Source organism: Bemisia tabaci, chromosome 10 (assembly GCF_918797505.1).
Source record: "Bemisia tabaci chromosome 10, PGI_BMITA_v3".
Taxonomy (NCBI): domain Eukaryota; kingdom Metazoa; phylum Arthropoda; class Insecta; order Hemiptera; family Aleyrodidae; genus Bemisia; species Bemisia tabaci.
This window is the reverse complement of record NC_092802.1, coordinates 15,719,509-15,740,376: the sequence shown is the minus strand read 5'-3', so window position 1 is coordinate 15,740,376 and position 20,868 is coordinate 15,719,509. Positions and strand designations below refer to the sequence as shown.

The following is a 20,868-nucleotide window of genomic DNA, read 5'->3' as shown; positions in this document are numbered from 1 at the left end:
ATATAATTCACGGATCTAAGTATATTCTCTTAGCGAAAGTGATTCAACTGATAAAGATCGTGACTTGTGCGACAGTTTCTTTGAAGATCAGACACCGAAAGCTGAGAGTTGAGTCTGACTGAGCTCAAAGATCAAGAGGTATCCTGCTTTGAAAAGAAGATTTCGTGGTAAAAAAACGGCACACAAAGGAACTAGCCGGCCATGATGTGGAAACTTTAAAATTCCACATCGTTGTTAAGAAGGAACATGAAGGTTTAATTGGAGTTCTAGTTAAATTTCCTGTGAGGAACATCCTTTAAAATCTATAACGTGACGAAATAAGCATCAAATTCCCAGAATCCATCAAAACTCTCGTGTCTCTTCTCTCCCGTTGGCTTGCCCATCTGTGCGACGCTTGGCTTCCAACCACAAAGAGAGGGATTTTCCTAGTATTTCCATCTTCAAAGATGTTCCTCGTTCAAAGGCATCAGGTGAGAACGGCGCACAGTGGATTGAGTCAATTGGAGAGGTCGGACATGAAATTTTGTGACTAAAATTGCAAATTTTGGTGTTTGTTTCGTTTCCGTTTAATTTCCAAGGGTGTTTCTGAAAGGAAATTTCACGGAAAAACCAACGGAGATGCTATCAAACCTTTTTTGTTTCATATTTTCGAAAAAATAAGCTTTCAAAGTTACCAACTCTCGTCCGACCTCTCATATTGACTCGATTCACAGTGCGGCGTTACATAAAGACGCTTAAACCGCGGATGAGTTACTAGACTTTCTCTGGCTTTGAAGTTTAGTGGAGTTCTTAATACTTCAAGTCGTCGCGGAGAACTTCATAAACGCCGAGATATCAACTTCACAGGCGGCATAAAAAGGGGGGTCGTGATACCTAGATTTGCCACTCCGGTTTGAACTTTGGCGCATACGTAAGGAATACTTTTGCCAATACTGCCGTGCTAAGGAAAAACGTCGTATGAACCTCCAGGCGCTGCCAAATTTCCTCTGGCAAATCACTAATTTTCAGGATAATTTTTAAATATTTTTCTGCCAATTTTGTAAATAATTTTGCTTGTAATTTGATCTAAAGTGTCTGAAAATTTCAAGGAAAAATATTCACAATTTTCCTCCAAAATTAACATTTTATCGCAGGAAATTTGGCAACTCTGAAATGTTCATACGGCGTTCTCCCTTAGCACGGCAGAATAGTGGTTCAGTAGAGTGAACAAAACTAGACACACATATTTAAGCGATTAAATTAAAAGTTGTTCAATTCTATTCTATAAAAACAAACAAAAACAAAAAACGAACAGATCATGTCTAAATTAGATATCGATGGTAAACGTGTGAAACTACTGTACCACGTATCTCGGTTTGAGACGTTATAGACTTCCTTTTATACTTTGTTTTTTACATGGGAAACTACTGGACATCAATTTTTGAAAACTTCCGTGATTTTTCTTCTCTGTGCGAAGAAAACTCTGTGAAAATTTCGAGGAGTGAAATTGATTTGTTCTCCATCAAAAGAAAAAAATGGGAGCGGAGATTTTTGAACACCGCAAACGAGACACGTGGTCTGGTAGTTTCACCGTCGATATATACATCAAAAGGAGCTGAATGCATAAAGAAAGATCCCGGTAGTTTCTTGAAACTACTTCGCTGGCAGTGTGGGGACTAAACGTTTAATATTTGATTTCGTACTAAAACTTCCATTGCGCTTTGAAAGAACATTTCGTCTGACTCGTGAAAGCACGTTGCTCGCTTGTCGCGGCGGGCGAAAAAACGCCTTCAAATAAGTGGGTATGCAAGACGGCCATCCATAAAGCACGAATAGTTGCATGCTCAGCCTTGTCGCGTTGCTATTGGAGTGCTGGGATCGAGATAAGTTGCCGAATCGTTCTGCCGTGCTAAGGAAGAAGGCCGTATGAACATTCGAGAGTTGCCAAATTCCCTTCGATAAAATGTTTATTTTTGAGGAAAGTTACGAATATTTTTCCTTGATATTTTCAGGAACTTTAGGCGAAATTACGAACAAAATTATCTGAAAAATTGGGAGAAAAATATTCATAAGTTTACCAGGGGATTCTCATTTTATCAAAGGATATTTGGCAACGCCTGAAGGTTCATACGGCGCTTTTCCTTAGCACGGCAGCGTTCTTCCTTAGCCAGCACGGCATAGAAAGTGAAAACACGCCTAATTATTAAACTTAATCTTATAACTATATTGATTTGATGCAAACCATTTTCGTTTTACCTTAAATTAATTTTGACATAAAAATTAAAAATTTTATTTCGTCTGTATTTTAATATGCAATTACACTGAACACACGATTTACACTTTTTAATTCTGTTTGGATATGAGTTTATGGTTAATTTACGTATATCATGCATATTATGTATTTTTGGAATTCAAATTTTTTCCATATAAGTCTTTACTTGTTTTACTTACTTCTTATTCTTCGGTCCTGATTTTTAGTAAAAAATTAGGACCGACGAATAAAAAGTAAGCAAAACAAATACACGTATTCACCTGATAAAGAAATAAACCGAACCAACCATATAATTCTTTTTTGCTATAAGTTTCATAAGTAATTTACGTATTTACAATACTTAATTTCGAAAAATTTAAATCACTAGTGCCAAAAATTTAGTTTTCATTTACAAGGTAATTTTTTACAAAATCAATTTATTCAACGACTAGATATTTAAAAATTGTTTTCAAATCAAATCTGAAAATTTATTCATTTCAACTTTTAAACGTTGACTTTGAGCGCTCCTTTCTTAGCATGGTCGGAGAAACCTGACTCTATCTCTATTGTGAATAAAAGTAGAGATGAAAGATCATGATGCATGGAGTGTCAAAAATACTAACCATTTTTCTTCACTGCCGTCTGTTTTGATGTCTGGGATATTGGGTATTTTTTTGTTCAGAAACGCCGAGGAAATCTTCAACAAAGCCTGAAACAAAAACAAAAAAAAACACATATGAAACTCAAAATATCCTGATTGATGGTAATCCAACGTATTTAGAAACATGAAAGTACGTTCGCTGTTTCAAAACTGAAGACATCGAGAATTATCCTAATTACAAGTTTTCTAACGGAGCTTTTTCATGCTTCAGGGATTTACGATTTGATTTTGTAATCGTTGGCGAATTTTTTCGAGAAACACGATGGTTCAACACGTGTTCATTGAAAAATACGGTGTATTGCGACGTCATCCACCACGGTAGTGCATACCATGGGTGGCATCCGCTACTTGTACGAGTCGTCTCTGATTGGCTGATCCGCTTGGTGCCCACATTCTGGGGTCCTTATGAAAAATGGCACTGGGTTCATTTTACATTGAAAATATCTCGAAAACAAGGAAAAATATTTGCGTCGGGGATTTCAAAAATCAATTCTCCAGAATGTTCTGAAGAGATTAATACATGACTATTTTTCTCAAACACACCGAACAGTTTGACCTGGAATTTAGTTTTGTCAACTTGAAATATGACGACTTTGAATACTACGACTTGGAATATGAAAAATTCCAAGTCGAACTGTTCGGTGTGTTTGAGAGAAAAAATTCATGTATTGATCTCTTCAGAAAAATCTGGAGATTTTTGAGATCTTCGACGCAAAGATGCGTCCTTGTTTTCGAGATATTTTTAATGAAAAATGAACCCAGTGCTATTTGTCATAAGGACCTCAGAGAGTGAGCACCAAGCCGATCAGCCAATCAGAGACGGCTCGCAATCAAATTGTGGCTCTTGTTTTCTCTTCGTATTAGACGCAGAATCTCGGCGTTTGAACAAATATTTTTGTTTTTTCCTGGTCCATAGGATTAAATAATCAGAACACGATTCAGTGACTAGGGTAACCAACCCATCAGCGAGAGTTAACTTTAATAATTGCCTTACTTTAAAAAGATGTAAAATTGACGATGAGACGCAGTAAATTTTCCGTCAACCGTGTCCGCGATGACACCACCGCGTTTCCCCTAAAAGGCGCGTCGAACTGAACGGAGTTGGGGCTAATCAGGAGGGCGCGCAGTAAACCGGGTCAATTAGAAAGGTCGGACATGACAATTTTGACTAAAACTGCGAATATTGATGTTTATTTCGTCACATATTGAGTTTCGAATATTTCCCATTTTCCGGAACTTTCTCGGAACTTTTGTAAAAATCTACATATAAACAGAATCTCGGAACATTTGATCAGAGGCGGATCCAGCAATTTAGAAACGCCGAATTCCTCCATTTAAACCTGTACTAAATAATCGATTCTTGTTGGAGCACCTGGGCCCCTCCAAGAATCGATAGATTTCCATAGGTTTAAAGTGAGAAAAGACAATGTTACCAATTTGCTGGATCCGCCAATGCATTTGACGGTCATGGAGTGTGAAAAATCGGGAAAACTTCCGAATCCCGGGACTTTTATAATGCTCAACATGTTCCGGATCTTTTGCATTGTCCGGTACTTTTGAACAGAATCAAAAGGAATCCAGAACTTCTGAAATTTTTCTGAATCTCTCCCGGAACTTATATAATTCCTGAAATATTCCGAAGCTTCTGCATTTTCCGGAACTTTTGAAAAAATTTAAAAGAAATCCCGGAACTTATATGATTCCCAAAATATTCCGGATCTTGAATTTTTGAAACTTTTGACGAACATGGAATGAGAGCACTGATTTTAAGGGGTGCTTGAAGAAGAAGATTTCACGAGAAATCCAATGATATCAGTTTCAGAACCTCGAAGTTCTTTATAAACTGAGTTAAAAGCGTTTAAAGTTTCCAAATTTTGTCCGACCTCTCCTGGTGACTCGATCCACCGTGCGGCGAGCTCTTATCGAAATCAATTAATCTCGGGCCGAGCCATCTCCGAGCGCGACGATGCTCACCACTCGTGACACTGGAAAGTTGTTCGCTCAAGCTAATCAATGCCCCTCATTGTACTCTTCTCCCCCTTCCCCCCTTCCAGCCCCCTACCCCTCCCGTCCCCTTTCCCGCGGTGCCAACGAGGGAATCCTTAGAGCAGCGTCATTAACTAAACGCCCATTATTATGCCCACGGTTCCGAGGTTATTGGGTTAGGGGTGGTTCCGGCTCGGGGGTTAAAGGAATCCCCGCTATCGATTTTCCTCGCGCCTTTTTCGGCAACCCTCCGAGCTTCGTGGCGTGGCGTGCTTTGCGATATATCGATTCATCTGCCATTTAAACCTATGGAAAAGGATCGATAAACAAGTTGTTCGCAGCGGACACCTGAATATTCGATTCTTTACCATAGCTACTGATGAGGCAATATCGATAAGCGATCATTCACGTCACGCTACTGATGTCCGGAGATTGTGTAAAAACAAGAACGTTTATTCGGGTGATATAGAATGTGCCAGATGGCCCGCTCAACACTAAAACTTAAAGGAGCTTCTTGCTCCCTGGTAAAAATTGGCAGTAGAATCTGTGTTCCAAAATACCATAGACCTACGGCCGGCTGTAAGATTTCCAATAGCTTCTATAGCCCAATTTCTTATAGCCTTTTATAGCTGAATTAAGCAACTCACAGTCAGGCAATAAAGTGTAAGCTATAAACTTCACTAATTACGGATGCTAGGACTTAGTGAGTTTTTGGACTACTGCTCTCTTTTTGAGCCGTAGTATCTTGATTTATTTTGCGAGGAAAGCTCCGTACTTTTGAAGGATGCCTGCCATTCCTAATATGTTAGAGCGCCTTCAGTTTCGTATGATACTGTGCAATACCTCTAGTGTGAAATAGTTGCTTCAAGCGCCGCGTGGCACGTTGCGGTGCGGCAGGCGGGCAGCCAGCGCAAAACGCGCATTGGCGCCTACAAACCTAACAGGGATACTTCAGGCGTTGCGCAATGCGTGAAGTATCCCTGTTAGGTTTGTAGGCGCCAGTGCGTCGCCGCTCCGCTTTGTGTTAGGTTCTTATATTTAATCTGGCGAAGCCAGCGTTATTCAACTCATGATTTTGAAATGTTTGCACATCCTGTATGGATTATTCTCGTTTCATGAAAATAAATATGTATTAAAGGAAAATATAACGTGTGTTTTGTAAATATTAAGGTGGTTCCGTATCAAACTTAATGATTTCCAGAGCACACAAATTTCTGCACAATTTCTTATAGCCTTTTATAATCGATGGCGAAAAAGCAACAGCCAGGCGATAAAGTGTAAAACCCGGCTATAGGAACTGTAGCCCGGCTGCATAATTTTTTATCGCTTCGTATAGCCCGGCCGAAAGATTTTCTCCGCATTCCACAGCCAGCTATATGGTTTTCTGTAGCCTTCTTTAGCCGGCTGTAAGAATTCCAATGGTATTTTGAAACGCAGCTCTTATCGCCAATTTTTACCAGGGCTGCCAAGGAATACTAAGCGCTCAGTCAATATAAAGAGCTTTTTGGAGAATTTGCATGCCAATTTTTATTGCTTCGTCTGAAAGTGCTAAAAGAGCCGATTTCACGGAATTTTTTATACTTTTTTTCTGATACGGAAAATAGTATAAAAACAGATTTATAAGTGAGAAAATACACTCCCTAGTGACGCCATCTAGCGGCATCTCCCATTTAAACACATGTATTTTAGCAGATTAGATCATTTTGTCATATCTTCTCCAATAATTGTTCATTCATGGAGCAAGGGTATCCTCGTGTTCGCAGTTCACTCAGTGGTTTTCACTTAAACACGAAATTCATCAAATTTCAGACACCTACAAAATTCTCTATTGACACTATTTTATTCGTAAAATGATACTCATCGAGAGATTTCTCAAGCGTTTCGTTATGGTGAATAATGAAATGCCGAATCGAGCAACACCACTTGCACATGGTCCCGTTTAGCATGAATACGTCCATTTGGCCGTAACAAGTTGGGAAACCCGTAAAATCAGGGACTTTTAAGAATCCTTGAAGGTTAATTTTCTTGCTCGTCGTTCTGCTGTGAGATGAATATTAATATATTGGTACAGGAAATAACCCGTTTATACTCCATTCTTAATATTAATAATACAGTAAAAGCTCGTTAAGACGAAAAATGAAGGGACCGAAAAAAATTTCGTCATAAGCGGCTTTTCGTCCTAACCGTTTTCCGCTTAAGACGAAATTTTTCGGCATAAGCGGCAGCTGCGCTTAAGACGTAAATTTTAGATTATTATCTTTCAGTTTTAAATTTTATACAATACGAAATCCAAATTTTGAATTTTTTTAAAATACGCAAATCGGTTTACTGTCAACTGTTGATTGCATCTCAGTCATCCAGCAAAACAGAGGATACCCACGATCTACTCTCAACCTACTCTTTTTACGTCAAGGTACGTAAAACTAAGTCTATTTTCCCTAAAAATTGGCTCTTTTTTGTCGTTTTTACCCAATTTAAGGGGGAAAATCGGAAATTTTTCTCCGTCTTAACCGGCTTTGGTTACAGGTCAAAATTTCGAAATTTCGTCTTATCCGTATTTTTTTTCCATTGACTCTTATGGAAGTGTCAAGGGACCGAAAACAATTTCGTCTTAACCGTATTTCGTCTTAACGAGCTTTTACTGTAGGTAATAACCTGAAAAAAAATACGTTCTTGAAAGTTACATGTTCAGCGGATGTAAACATCCATCAAGGCGAGTGTTTTTGGCCTAACTGACGAAATGAAGGGGCGTCGCTTAGTGGGGGCGGGGACCGGTAGGATAAAGACGGAAACAACCTTCGAGGGAAACAACACCGGATGAAATTAGTTGCGTCAAGTATTTAATTTTCGCGGAATTCCCTCCGTTTAACCGCGAATATTTGACTATCGTAAAAACCTCAGCCAGTTGACAACAGCGGTTGTAATCCTTTTCTCCGAACCAGACCGAAATTTCCAGAGTTCGTTAGCCGGAAGCGAGTAATCGCGTCACGTTTCTACACCTTCGAGCCAATTTTAACTTCGGAGACAAGGCACGCTTGTCTCGCCAAGTTAATTAGGGTTGAGTTTTCCCGGTACCGAAGCGTCGTAAGCCGAAGATCTGATCATGATCGCACTGCTTTGAGGAACCGCAAATTTAGCAGACTCAGCGTTGCGGAATCATCTGGATTTTGCCTGGTATCTGCGGAAATGGACCCCTGGCGATTCTTGTAAGTTGGTAACACTGTTTTCTCCATTTAAATGCATGATAAACAATCGATTCTGGGTAAGGCAGCCAGTCTCGCCTAGAATCGATATTTACATTGGATTTAAATACAGTGATAACATGGTTAAGCCATGACATCTAAATAATACAGCTTTTGTTTCACTTTCATCGAAATTTTATTTATAGCGCTGACTGCATTTGGAAAAGCATCGGTTCTAATCAGACCGGCATGAAAAAAAAAAATCATCACTTCAAAAACTGAGGTGGGCGAAACCTAATTTCGAAATTTTGTAACAGTGCGGTAAGGACGGAATTGACATTAGGCCCTTTACGGTATCCCTCTGCCTCTAGGTAATAAATGGACAGAATACATTGACTACACCAGAATAAACTTTCTCGCTTACATGTTGGATATTTTTCTTTTAAACATTCACTCGCATATTTTATTTGTTGATGGGAAGGTGACACTTTGCTTCATGATTTTCTGCAAATATTTTGTGTTGTACAATTCTCTTAGAAAGTATATTATTGCCGGAAAAAGATGCACTTTACCTTTTTAGAATGAACTTTTGATGATTTTTTGCAAAACCTGGGACTAATTTGTTCTGTTCACTATTTTTATTATAAATTAGGGCACGCCGGAAAAAAACTTCGCCGATTGAGGCAGATGAACTGCAGTTGGGGAGATCACAGCCCAACTTCATCGGGAACCGGTGTGCCGATTTATTTGGACCGCCTAAAACGCAGAATACCTACGAGCCTTTTTTTTTTCAAATACTTTGAAGTTACTACAAAAGAAAAAGATCAAGCGATTTTTTGAAACTTTTCCGGCAGAGACGGAAACAAAGAGGAGGAAGATACAAATTAACCTAAATACATGTAATTTTGGTCCATTTTCCTCTTCTTCGACTCAATAATTTGGGTATGTCTGGCTGTCAATTTGGAGGAAAATCCCTCAATCCTCGTCCACTACCTCTTGCGTGAAAGGAAAAAATATTTTTTGTCACTCAATGTCGATGTCTACAGTAAGATACATGCGATTATATTATTATTCTCCTTTGATAAATTGATACATATTTTTTCCTCATCAATTTAAATGAGAATTATCAATGCAGAGTGTGCTAACATTTCAAAATCATGAGTTAAAAAACGCTGACTATGTGAATATAAATATTAAAGCCGAACAGAGCGGAGTGGCGTGCTGCCAGCGCGAGAGGCTCACTGGCGCCTACAAACCTAACAGGGATACTTCACGCATTGCGCAATGCGTGAAGTATCCCTGTTAGGTTTGTAGGCGCCAATGCGCGTTCCGCACTGACTGCCCGCCCGCCGCGCCGCACCGCAGCGTACCACGGCGCTTGAAGCAACTATTACACACCAGAGGTATTGCACAGTATCATACGAAACTGAAGGCGCTCTAATATATTAGGAATGGCAGGCATCCTTCAAAAGTACGGAGCTTTCCTCGCGAAATAAATCAAGATACTACGACCCAAAAAGAGAGCGGTCGTCCAAAAGCTCACTAAGTCCTAGCATCCGTAATTAGTAACGTTTAGCGTACACTTTATCGCCAAGCTGTTGCTTAGTCGCCATCGGCTATAAAAGGCTAAAAGAAATTGTGTTGCCGGCTATAGAAGCTAATGGAAATCTTACAGCCAGCTGTAGGTCTATGGTATTTTGGAACACAGATTCTACTGCCAATTTTTACCAGAGGGGGGGGGGGGGGGCAGGGCCTCCTAGTGATTATTTGATGTTATATACTTTGCCACGTTATAGCGTCATTTACGAATATCGACGGTGTAAGTCAATCACACAACTCGGTTTGCGACGTCGCAGACTTCCTGTCATACTTTATTTTTTAGACGGAAAACTACTCAACGGCAATTCTTTAAAACTGTCATGATTTTTCTTCTTTACGCGAAGAAAAATCTGCAAAAACTTCAAGAAATAATGTCAATTTGTTCTCCTTTAAAGAAATGACATAGAGGCGGAAATTTTCAGACACCGCAAACGAGTTAAGTGATTGCCGACTTACACTGTCGATATGTTCCGGTTTCTTCAACCATAAGCTATCGTTAAAATAAAGAATCCTCTGTGGAATTTCAATAAATGCGAGAGTCAAAAGAGAGTTACTCTTATTTTCCATGTTTTATTTTATACAAAAAAAAAAAAAAAAAAAAAAAAAAAAAAAAAAAAAACTACTTATTTTGAATGAATAATATCCTCGCGATTCAGATAGCGTGTCCGCCCTTAATAAGGGCGTAGCCGCAGTGCGCCCTTTACCCAAAAATCACTAAGTTATTCAACAGGCGAAGCTCCTCTTCAAGCTCGACTTCAAAGGGGCCCTTAATCGGAGATTCCTTTTGCTGCACACAACGCATCGACCCCTCCGCTCGTGTCGAAAGATAACCTCCGGTCCCTCCCGACCAGTGGCGTGGCGTGAATTGCGATATATCGATTGTTATGCCACTTAAACCTATGGTAAAGAATCGATTATTAAGGTCTTCGCTGCGAACACCCTGTTTATCGATCCTTTTTCATAGGTTTAAATGGCATAACAATCGATGTATCGCAGTTCACGCCACGCCACTGCTCCCGACGACTAATTCCACGTCGTTGAGCCGAACATCGCATCCCCTTCATGCGGTCCTGCAGGAGATACGCGCTTCCTCGAACCCCGGACCGCACTTCTGGTAAGTAAATGAAGTCCAATTATGCTGTGCGAAAACAATAAACACAGCTCGCTCGGTCACGATAGAGTTGGAGAGAACCCCCGAAAGTTGAATAAATTAGAACGACAGCGCCGCCAAATCGCGAAGGATCCTACAAAACGCGTACGATTTATACGTATTTTGTAAAATTGTGGACTACAGTGTTGAAAATTCGGAGGGAAATTTTGTATCCTGCCGTGCTAAGGAAAAACGCCGTATGAACATTCGAAAGTTGCCAAATTTTTTCCGGTAAAATGAGTATTTTTGAGAAAAATTATGAATATTCTTCCTCGAAATTTTCCGGAACTTTAGGTAAAATTTCGAAAAAAATTATCTGAAAAATTGGAGGAATAATATTCGAAAATTCACCAGGAAATTTGAGTTTCATCAAAGGAAATTTGGCAACGCCTGAAGGTTCATATACGAAGTTCTTCCTTAGCACGGCGGTATCAGAGTCTATGTAGCTCCCAAAAATCTTGAGTGATATGAATGCGGATCGTATAAATTTAATATTGGTGGAATGATAAAATTAAACAGATTAGAAAAGACGTATTTAGAATTCATCGGAAGATCGCTTTTTTCGGCCAACAAAACAGACCTACCTCTATCCTGAAGGACAAACTGAAGACAGCTAGACAGAATCTCGCTTTGGAAATTAAAATTTCTAAGAGAGACTCTTGGAAGAAACTCATAGGCGATCTTGACTCAAATCCATTTGGTAGGGCATACAAAGCTGTGACTTACCGCATTAAGAGAACCAAAAGACACGATACTCACACTATCTGAGATCGAAGTCAAACAATTTGTTACTAAACTGTTTCCCAAACACAAAGACATTGAATGGTTGAAACCCGAGGTTCTTGTAAAAGATGTTCCCTTGATAGAAGATGATGAGTTAAAAGACGCTTTACGTAGACTAAGACCAGGCAAGTCCCCAGGACCTGACTTTATTGACCCTATGATAGTTAAAATATTTATTAATTCCAATTTCAAAGCGATCAAAGACATGCTGAACGAACTGTTAAAAGCCTCTGTCTTCCCAGAAATATGGAAAACGGCTAGGTTAGCTCTTATCCCTAAACCTTCAACTACTCCAGATGTTAAATTTAGACCTATTTGTATGCTTAACTGTATTTCTAAAATTTTTGAATATATTTTATACGGTCGGATGCTTAAATTTGTGAAGTTATCTGATAACCAATTTGGTTTTAGACGTGGTAGGTCTACAGCTGATGCTCTCAAAGCCCTTAAGAAGATCTATGATGAGAACAGGCTAATACCCCGTAGACATAGGCAATCTTTATGTCTTATAGGTATTGATGTTAAAAATGCTTTTAATAGTTTAAGATGGGGGGATGTAATTGATAGTTTAGTTAAGAATCTCGTCCCTAGTTATATTGTTGCAATTATACAGAGCTATTTATCTGATAGATATCTTATTGTTAACGAAGAGCTAATGAAATTATCATCAGGAGCTGCACAAGGCTCAGTAGTTGGTAGTTTATTCTGGAACTTAGTGTATGATGAAGTTGTTAGGATTAGAATCGATCCATCTAGGATAATTGCATACGCCGATGACCTCCTTGTTATCCTTAAGAGTTACCCTGAGAGAATTTTGGAAGAAAGTAGTAGAGTAACTAAGAAAATTGGCAAGAAATTAGAAGAAAAGGGACTTACCTTAGAGCCTGAAAAAACGGAGGCATTATTTATTGAAGTTCCAAATAAATTTAAGGATAGCCGAATTGTAGTTGATGGAGTAGAGATTGAGACTGGAAAGTCGCTTAGGCATTTAGGCTTTCATCTTAGTAAGGGTTTAAAAATGAATAATCATGTTAAAATTGTATGTACTAAAGCTAAAAAACTATCTAATATCTTACAGTCAATTGTTCCAAACTGCTTTGGACCTTCTTATGTGAAAAGACTTATGATATTTCAAGGTGTGTTATCTATTATTTTCTATGGCATCTCTGTTTGGGGGAATTTCCCTGAAATGAATCTAAAATGTAACTTGTATGAAATAACTAAAGCCATTCGTCCCATGAAGCGGGCCTTACGTATGGCCTATAGAACTGCGTCTACGAATTGTCTAGATATACTATCTGGTATCCCTCCAACGGACCTGTTATTGGAGGAGAAATATAGGAGGTCGAGAAAAGAGGAAGACTTTGTGGAGATCAACAACGATATTATTGATAGATGGTGTATCCGCTGGAGGGATAGCCCCACTGATGTTTGGTGCAAGCGCCTCATCCCGGATTTAGAGGTATGGCTTGATAGGGAATATGGTTATCCTGACTTTTACATGACGCAGTTCTTTACTGGTCATGGGGCGTTTGGGTCATATTTATCGAGATTTAAGATTATTGATAGTGATATGTGTAAATTTTGTACGGTGACCCGGGACACGCCGGAACATACCTTCTTTGAGTGCTCAAGATTCACAGCCGATAGAATGAGGATTGAAGCCGAACTGAACATTAATTTAAAACCAGACAATATTGGAAAGAGATGATAAGTAGCAAGATTAAGTGGAAGATAGTGCATAATTACATTAAAACAATTTTAACTGTTAAAAGTAGTGTATATAATAGTAGAGGACATGATAGAACGATAGTAGAAGCCAACCAACTCCCGGCCGATGATATACCTTCGGGTAATTCCGGCGTGTCTCGGATCACAGATACATAAATATTTAAGGAATCTGTAACTAATAGCAAAAAATCAAATCTATTCCAATTACTTTTATTATCAAAATGTTTAATTAATAATACATGTAAATACTCTGTTAATAACCAAGTTATTATTAACTAACTAGTAGATGATTTAATTCTATTCTAATCTAATCTTAATTTTACTCATTTAATTAAACATATTAACTATGTATTAACTATGTACAATACTGAGATACAATAAAAAAAAAAAAAAAAAAAAAAAAAAAATCATCGACCATGTAGGTAGGTCAACAGCCGAAATTAGGGTGACGACTGTTGCTCCCTAATAACTGTCCATAAGGAATCGTTGAAACCCCGAGAGTAAAAGCTTCCACCTATCGCTAGGAGGCCAGTGGGGGTTGTCTCAGATTAAACCGCTTTCAGAACCTCAAAGCTTCGTATAAACGGAGTTATAAATATTTTAAGTCTCCAAATTTTGTCCGACCTCTCCCATTGACTCGATCCACTGTGCGGCGCTTTCGAACAATCTTATAAGCCTGCTGATTAGATGGGGACCAGCTCCCTAAATCTTGACTGGACACTAAAATAGACAGAGTCACGCTAAACACACAGTTCTACAAAGAAACTGGTAAAAAATGTCTCAAACTCGAGGAATACACCCCTTGTATGTCTCTAATATGTTTTGCTCATCTGAGTGCTTTATCAATAACCACCGCTATTCCCTACACTGGAAAAAAAAGCTCTGGGTTCAGGAGTCCAGACTCTTAAAAACATTAACAAAAAAATATACTCTGGCTTCAATGGGACTTTGGCTTGAATTGAGAGCCAAGCCTCTTAATTTAAGCGGGTTCCTTACTATTCAAGCAAATATCCGATTGAATCAAGAGTACTTTTTCTTGTCAATGTTTTCAAGAGTCTGGACTCTAGATCCAAAAGACTTTTTTTTTACATTTTATGAGCAGTAAGTTTTCCAGGACGGCCTAAGTTTTTGGGAAAATGGCGCGAGAAACAAGTTCTAACGTTTTTAGGTCGGTATAGGAATGATTCTAATGCATTTTGAATACCTGTAGAGCTGGATTAGGGGGGTGGCCACATGGACCGCGGCCCATGGCGGCAAATATTTGGAAAAAAAATTACAAACGAGAAAAGGCGACAAAATCTCTAATTTACTGAGAGTATAGTAATTTCTACTTTTGTCGTCTTTCGGTGATACAAGAGACAGCACCTTTAATTAGTCGAGTTAAGAGAGAAACCAAACACGCAATTTGGCCTGGAACGGCGCGACTTACCTAGAGAGAAATGATGACGGATGAAAAGGAGAAGCCCTCGGCGCGGCGATCGGCTTGTATCACATATTAGTGCCTACAAGACTGCACGAATACTTCACGCATTGCATCAAACACAGTGCGATCATTGCGGACAGCGTGAAACGCATAACGCTTACAAGACTGCATGAATACTTCACGCATTGCGCCAAACACAAAGCGGTCCGCATGGCACGGCGCGGCGGCAAAAATTGAAATTATTAAACCACATTTATGTTTGTTCTTTCATAATTCTTTCGTTCATTTCTTATAAATGCAAGACCTTGTCCACACAGAGATAGGTTTATGGAACCGCACTTTCGCGCGAAGTTCCGTGAAATTTTTCTGGTTGTGTTGACGGGGCTTTCGCACAAAATGTATTCAACACGAGTCATGACAATGAAGATTTAGGGGGTAAGAGAGCGCATGGTAATGATCATGATGTGCGTGATCATGATTTGATGAGACGCATAGCGCCTACAAGACTGCGTGAATCCTTCACGCATTGCGTCAAACACAGTGCGGTCTGCAAGGCGCGGCGGTGGAAGTTAAAATCATTAATCCACATTTATGTTGTCATGGGAACGGAGTTCCCCATGATATTAGAATCGTTCCGTTGCTTTCGCTATGGGATTCCCTATACCTCTGCGACCTTGAGCGTTTCGCCCAGTCTCCGATTTTTGGTTGATTTTCCGATGTATCAAAAACCGTTGTATTTTTTAGCCAATCATGTCTCTACGTCAAGTTGTGTTGATTGCTAAAATTCGCTTTCAGCGAGTTTTTTTCCACCTCGAGATGTCGTGTCTGACTGGTAAATCTGCGCAGAACCACGAAGTTCCGTTTTTAGGCAAATTCTTTTTTTTGGGAGGTTCTGATGGTATTTTTCGCCATCAGTTTTCTGTTCGTTGGTGCAAAAGATCGCCTACCTCGGTGTTCTTGAGAAGCCGCCATTATCCCACCTCAAATTTGAAAAATAGAAGTAAAGAAATAATAACCATCGTACAAGGTGGAAAATTGTTCTGGAGGACTCGTTACGGATAAAGAAGTCAAAATCAGAGCTCGATTGATTGATTTAATTCATGGATACGCAAATATTGCCTTAGCTCAACTGCCGCGATCGGAATGCGTGCTGGGATGAGCCTCGAGACACATTAAAACAGTGCGAACCATGGCTCCTACAGCAATGCGCTTCATTTCTCTCAGCATCAAAGCGTCAGGGTCTCTTGTGATAAGTCCCGCCCATTGCCTGAGTCTTTTGTATGCTATTTTTACTCCCGCTCACATGGGTCCGTCATAGCCGAGTTGACTAAACCGCCGCGTATTTGTTATTACTTGCGGTCACCCGGCGATCGTGAGATCGATACCCGACGACGGGAACTACTTTTTAACGGTCGTATTGAATGTTTTAGACTAATCATCAAAAAATAATTAATAGTAGATGATAAATGTACGAACATTTTCTCGTGAGTTAATATGTTAAACAAAAATACTGGAATATACCTCCTTCATATAATCAGCCACATGTTCCCCCAAATTAATGACGTTATTTTCTTTTTTCAATAAAGTTAATTTGCATTCAACGTTCGTAAGTTAAGCAAAAAGTACCTATTGATACAAATAGAAAGACATGAAAATAGTATGTCTAACATTTCAGTTGTTTTTTTTTTTTTTTTTTTATTTTTTTTTTTTTTTTGTTTTTTCAATAAAACAAATTGACTGGGACTAGAATCATCGTATCTCTGAAGACAAAAGCTAAGTTTTTTGATACAGAAATACTAATATATTCATCCTTTATATAATCAGGGAGATGTTGACCCAAATATTGATGTATATTTTCTCTGTTCGCCCAAATTAATGATGGTATTTTCTTTTTTCAATAAAATTAAATTACATTCCACGTTCTTAAAGCAATATTTTCTCCAAAATTCAGCAAAAAATAACAATTTATACCTACGCAAAAAGTAAATAAATAAATAAAGCAATGACATGAAAGTAGTATAGGTAGTACACATCTAACATTTCGGTTACATCTATTTGAATGAAAAAAATGGCAACTTAGGAAGCACATAGGTCACTTATCGACGGTGAAACTACCAAACCACGTATCTCGGTTTGCGACGTCGCAGACTTCCTGTCATACTTTATTTTTTAAATGAAAAGCTACTTAACGTCCAGTCTTGAAAATTTCCGTGATTTTTCCTCTTCGTGCGGAGAAAATTCTGTGAAAATTTCAAGGAATGATATTGATTTGGTCTACTTCAAAAAAATAAAATGTGAGCGGAGATTTTTAAACACCGCAAACGAGATACGTGGTTTGGTAGTTTCACCGTCGTTATGATGCGTATTTGGGCATATGCGTAGAGTAAAAATATTATACTTTACGCCGAAAAAACGAAACTGAAAGTTAAATGCGCCAACTTCCAAAAACCATACATAATCCAACGAAAATAAATAATTGGTAAATAACAGCTTTCTTGTATGCAAAGAAAAAAAATTAAAAATGTTAAAAAAGAGATGTCGACACAAAATTACATAGCCCCTTCAATTCTGAAGACACTACAAACGAACTGTACCTTAAAATTTTCATATCCCAGAAGCAAAAGCTCCCATGACGAATATTGCTATCGCTAGCGATTGCAAAAACCAACTTGTTTGTTCTTTCATATTTTTTCCGTTCATTTCTTATGCATGGAAGGCCTTGTCCACACAGAGATAGGTTTACGAAACTTAACTTTCGCGCAAAGTTCCGTGAACTTTTGCTGGTAGTGTTGACAGAGCTTTCCCAAAAAATGTGTTCAACACCAGTAAACGCATCTTATGCACCCCTCCCCCGCTGGCACGTTCATTTGATGATTTTCATTGATGTTTCAAAACGAATGAGAAGGGGGCGGCAAAATACTAGCGGCCCATGGGCGGCAAGGAGGTAAATCCGGCCCTGAATACCTGAGTCCAAAAATGACTTCAGATTATTTTTGCTGCCCTCCACGATTAAAACAAAACCAAGCAATGAAGTCCGACACAATGTGTTGATACGGCGCGTCATTGACTCGCACATAGCAACCTCAATAGTTTTCATTTACCAAGATCTGAGGTGATCTTCTGATATAACGTCTCAGAATCAGTCTTTTATTGACCTACTTGACCTTGTTTCTTACAAAGCGGCAAGTAACTTTACACAGCATTTTATTGAGACAAATAAGCCATCTGAGAAAAGCGTGCTGTGATGTACAAAAATAAAGACCATCTTCGGACTCAGAGGATCATAATACGCTAAAAATATGTCATCTCCAATCTGATACATTTTTCTTTTCTTTAAAGAACTGTGATAAGAGACCGTAATCGAAAGTCGCTACTAATTTTGGAAACTCAAGGGTCTCAATTGGACCACTAAGATGTCCAAGCACCACTTTACTTACAATCAGATTAGTATACGTTCAAGCATACGCTTGATTAATTTAATACGACCCATGACAAATCTCCCAGAGTTTCAACTCAAATGCAGCGTAGAAAAAGAGTGGAAATTAGAAGAAAAAAAGTTCGTATAACTATGCATATTGAAAACTATGCAGCGTCGGAATGCAAGTGCAAATAGAACGCACATTTATTTCCATGGCCACTGACAAAGGCGTCTGAAAAGACTACGGTAAAAGAGTAAAAGACGTTAGTAGCAGAGAGAGCATTTTTAATCATATTATACAGTGTTACCAGGGCAACTGAGGACGAAACTAGGCGCGATAGAGCTGGAAAAAAAGAAATAACACTAAGAAAAAAAAGCGAAAAGTCGAAGTCGACAAACAGCCATTAAAGTTGACGGCACTCGGACTGCTGCTTCTAACGCTAGCGATGTTGTCTTGTTCAGCAGCAACTCGAAATTTATCGCACCTGTGAGCTAGTATTCTAGGGTGAGTCGAAAAAAGACATTTTTTTAACAATAATAGCAGAAAACCGGCGTCGAAAATGGAAAAACTCACGTGATAGAGTTTCAACCCTCTATCCTAACTCTTAAATCAAGTCCCGGACATTTCAAGGGATGGAAATCAAAGTATACGTCTTTTGAAGAATTTGACATCCTCAAAGAACTTAACGAGTTACGATCCTTTGGAAGAAAATTTCACGTGAAAAACAAGCCCGAATATTTTGATACAAAACAACATTTTGAAAATTTCACGTGTACGGAGAAAAGATTTTAAGTTCACAATGATGATTTCGCTACACTTCAGGTAGGCGTCGTGGCCCTATACTTTCGCGCAATTTTAATTCGTTATTTGTGGCTAGTATAATCCATGCAACCGTGTTGATAATGCTGCACGGACCATAAATCGTGATAGGGGCGTCAAAAGTGTACCGGCGGTGGCAACGGGAAAGACATTTACGGTCGCAATCTCGGCTTCCTAGACAATGTGCGTAAAAATGGGAGCTTAAATTTGCGTATTAATGGACCGCTAGACAAGGTACGAAGTTTAAGCATTCTGCTACTTGTTCTTTTGTTACAAGTACAAATTCCTCTCAGCGTCACAAGTATCACTGAACAAGATCATTAGACCTTTCAAATGTTATTCAAGACGTATTTGAGCACACCGTACTAAATGAGCCTTTTTCCGTTTCTTTAATGGACCACTAAACCAGAAAGGATTTTAAGCACTGATACAAGTCACTTATCCAAAATTTTACGCAAACCACGATTCGCGCAACGAAAATTACTAAACTTAACTTCTAACCAAGATATTTAACGTTTCTTGACGTGTAAATTCAAACCTCCCGCTCGTGAAAACGCAATAGTCTTTGTGAGTCAAATCGCACACTAAACTTTACCATGACAATATCTGCGATTTGAAAATCTGGCAACCTTAATCTTGACGTTTTGGCTCAGATATGGCAGACTGTTTGCACTTAGAACGATAAAAGGTGGGAAAGGAACAAGGTTCGTTTGAGAAGCCTGCCAAAATTGAATCAGTGAGAACGAAAACACAACAACTAGAAAAAATGAAAAGGACTGTGCAAAACTGCACAGTAGTTGAAGAAGTTAGCACAGGAAAATGATTTTTGGAGCCGAAAGACATGTGCTTAGGGACACTCTAAAGGTTCAAGTTGAAACAGATGCGTTGATTTCAATTACCTTTATGAAAACTAACTCCCTTTGATGAAAATTGAGAATTTTTGAGTTACCGAGTTGGTGTGTTTTCGTTCTCACTGATTCAATTGTTGTGAGGCGCAACTTGAATCTCGTAGAGAATTGTGTTTCTTGTGACCGCGCGATTAAAAATCTCCGTAACCAATATCAAATTAAAAACGTTTTCTTAGTTAGGATTTGATTTCAGAAATTTTTGATGCAAGAATCGTGTTCTAAGTGAAATTCTAATCAAGAAACATGTATCAGAATGCTTAAATGCGTACCTTCTCTACTGGTCCATTCAGAGGCGGATCCAGCAACTTGGCAACATTGTTTTTCTCCTTTTAAACCTATGGAAATGTATCGATTTTTGGAGGGGCCAGGTGCTCCGGCATGAGTCGATTATTTAACATTGGTTTAATAGGAGGAAACCCGGTGTTGCCAAATTGCTAGATCCACCAATGGGTCCATTGCGTTTGAAATGCGTATTAATTGGTCATTGAAATGAAAACAGCCGTAGCTCAAGAGTTACATTTAATTTTTGTGAATTTCCCTTGGGGCTTCTCCCTTTGAGAGGATAGGGGACTTTAGGTGTTGCAGAGCGCCAGAGAGCGCTATAAAAGCGGCTTATATATTTATATAGCGTTTGGTAATGACCTTGTGATGTCTTTCATGAGGTCTTCTCCTATCATGGCTCTGTAAAAGATATATCAAAGTCTTTAGAGAATAATCAATAATGCAGTCTTGAACGCACAAGATGTATTAACTAACAAACACAATATAATATGTAATTTGATAAATATAAATTCACAAACAAATTATTCACTAAAAATTGGCATAAAAAATGAAACAATTTGATAACTTTCTAAATTCTTTGGGTCCTAAATTCCGAAGAGGCTTGAATTAAAAAAGAGGCTAAAAACCGTGATTTACAGTACTTTCTCTCTGTAACGACTATCATTATAACGAGAATCTCTCTACATCGAGCTCGA

At 38.7% G+C, this 20,868-nt stretch overlaps 1 protein-coding gene across 8 annotated transcripts in view; it reads right to left on the bottom strand.

Annotated features, from left to right (window-relative positions):
* nwk (FCH and double SH3 domains nervous wreck) overlaps nt 1-20,868 on the bottom strand; it is a 170,843-nt gene that overhangs the window by 73,351 nt on the left and 76,624 nt on the right. For 5 of the 8 annotated variants that reach the window (XM_019052531.2, XM_019052530.2, XM_019052532.2 and 2 more), the window contains one exon: nt 2,854-2,939. In XM_019052531.2, the coding sequence (XP_018908076.2) occupies nt 2,854-2,939 (86 nt within the window). The other 3 variants (XM_072305578.1, XM_072305575.1, XM_072305574.1) reach the window with 3 other exon arrangements.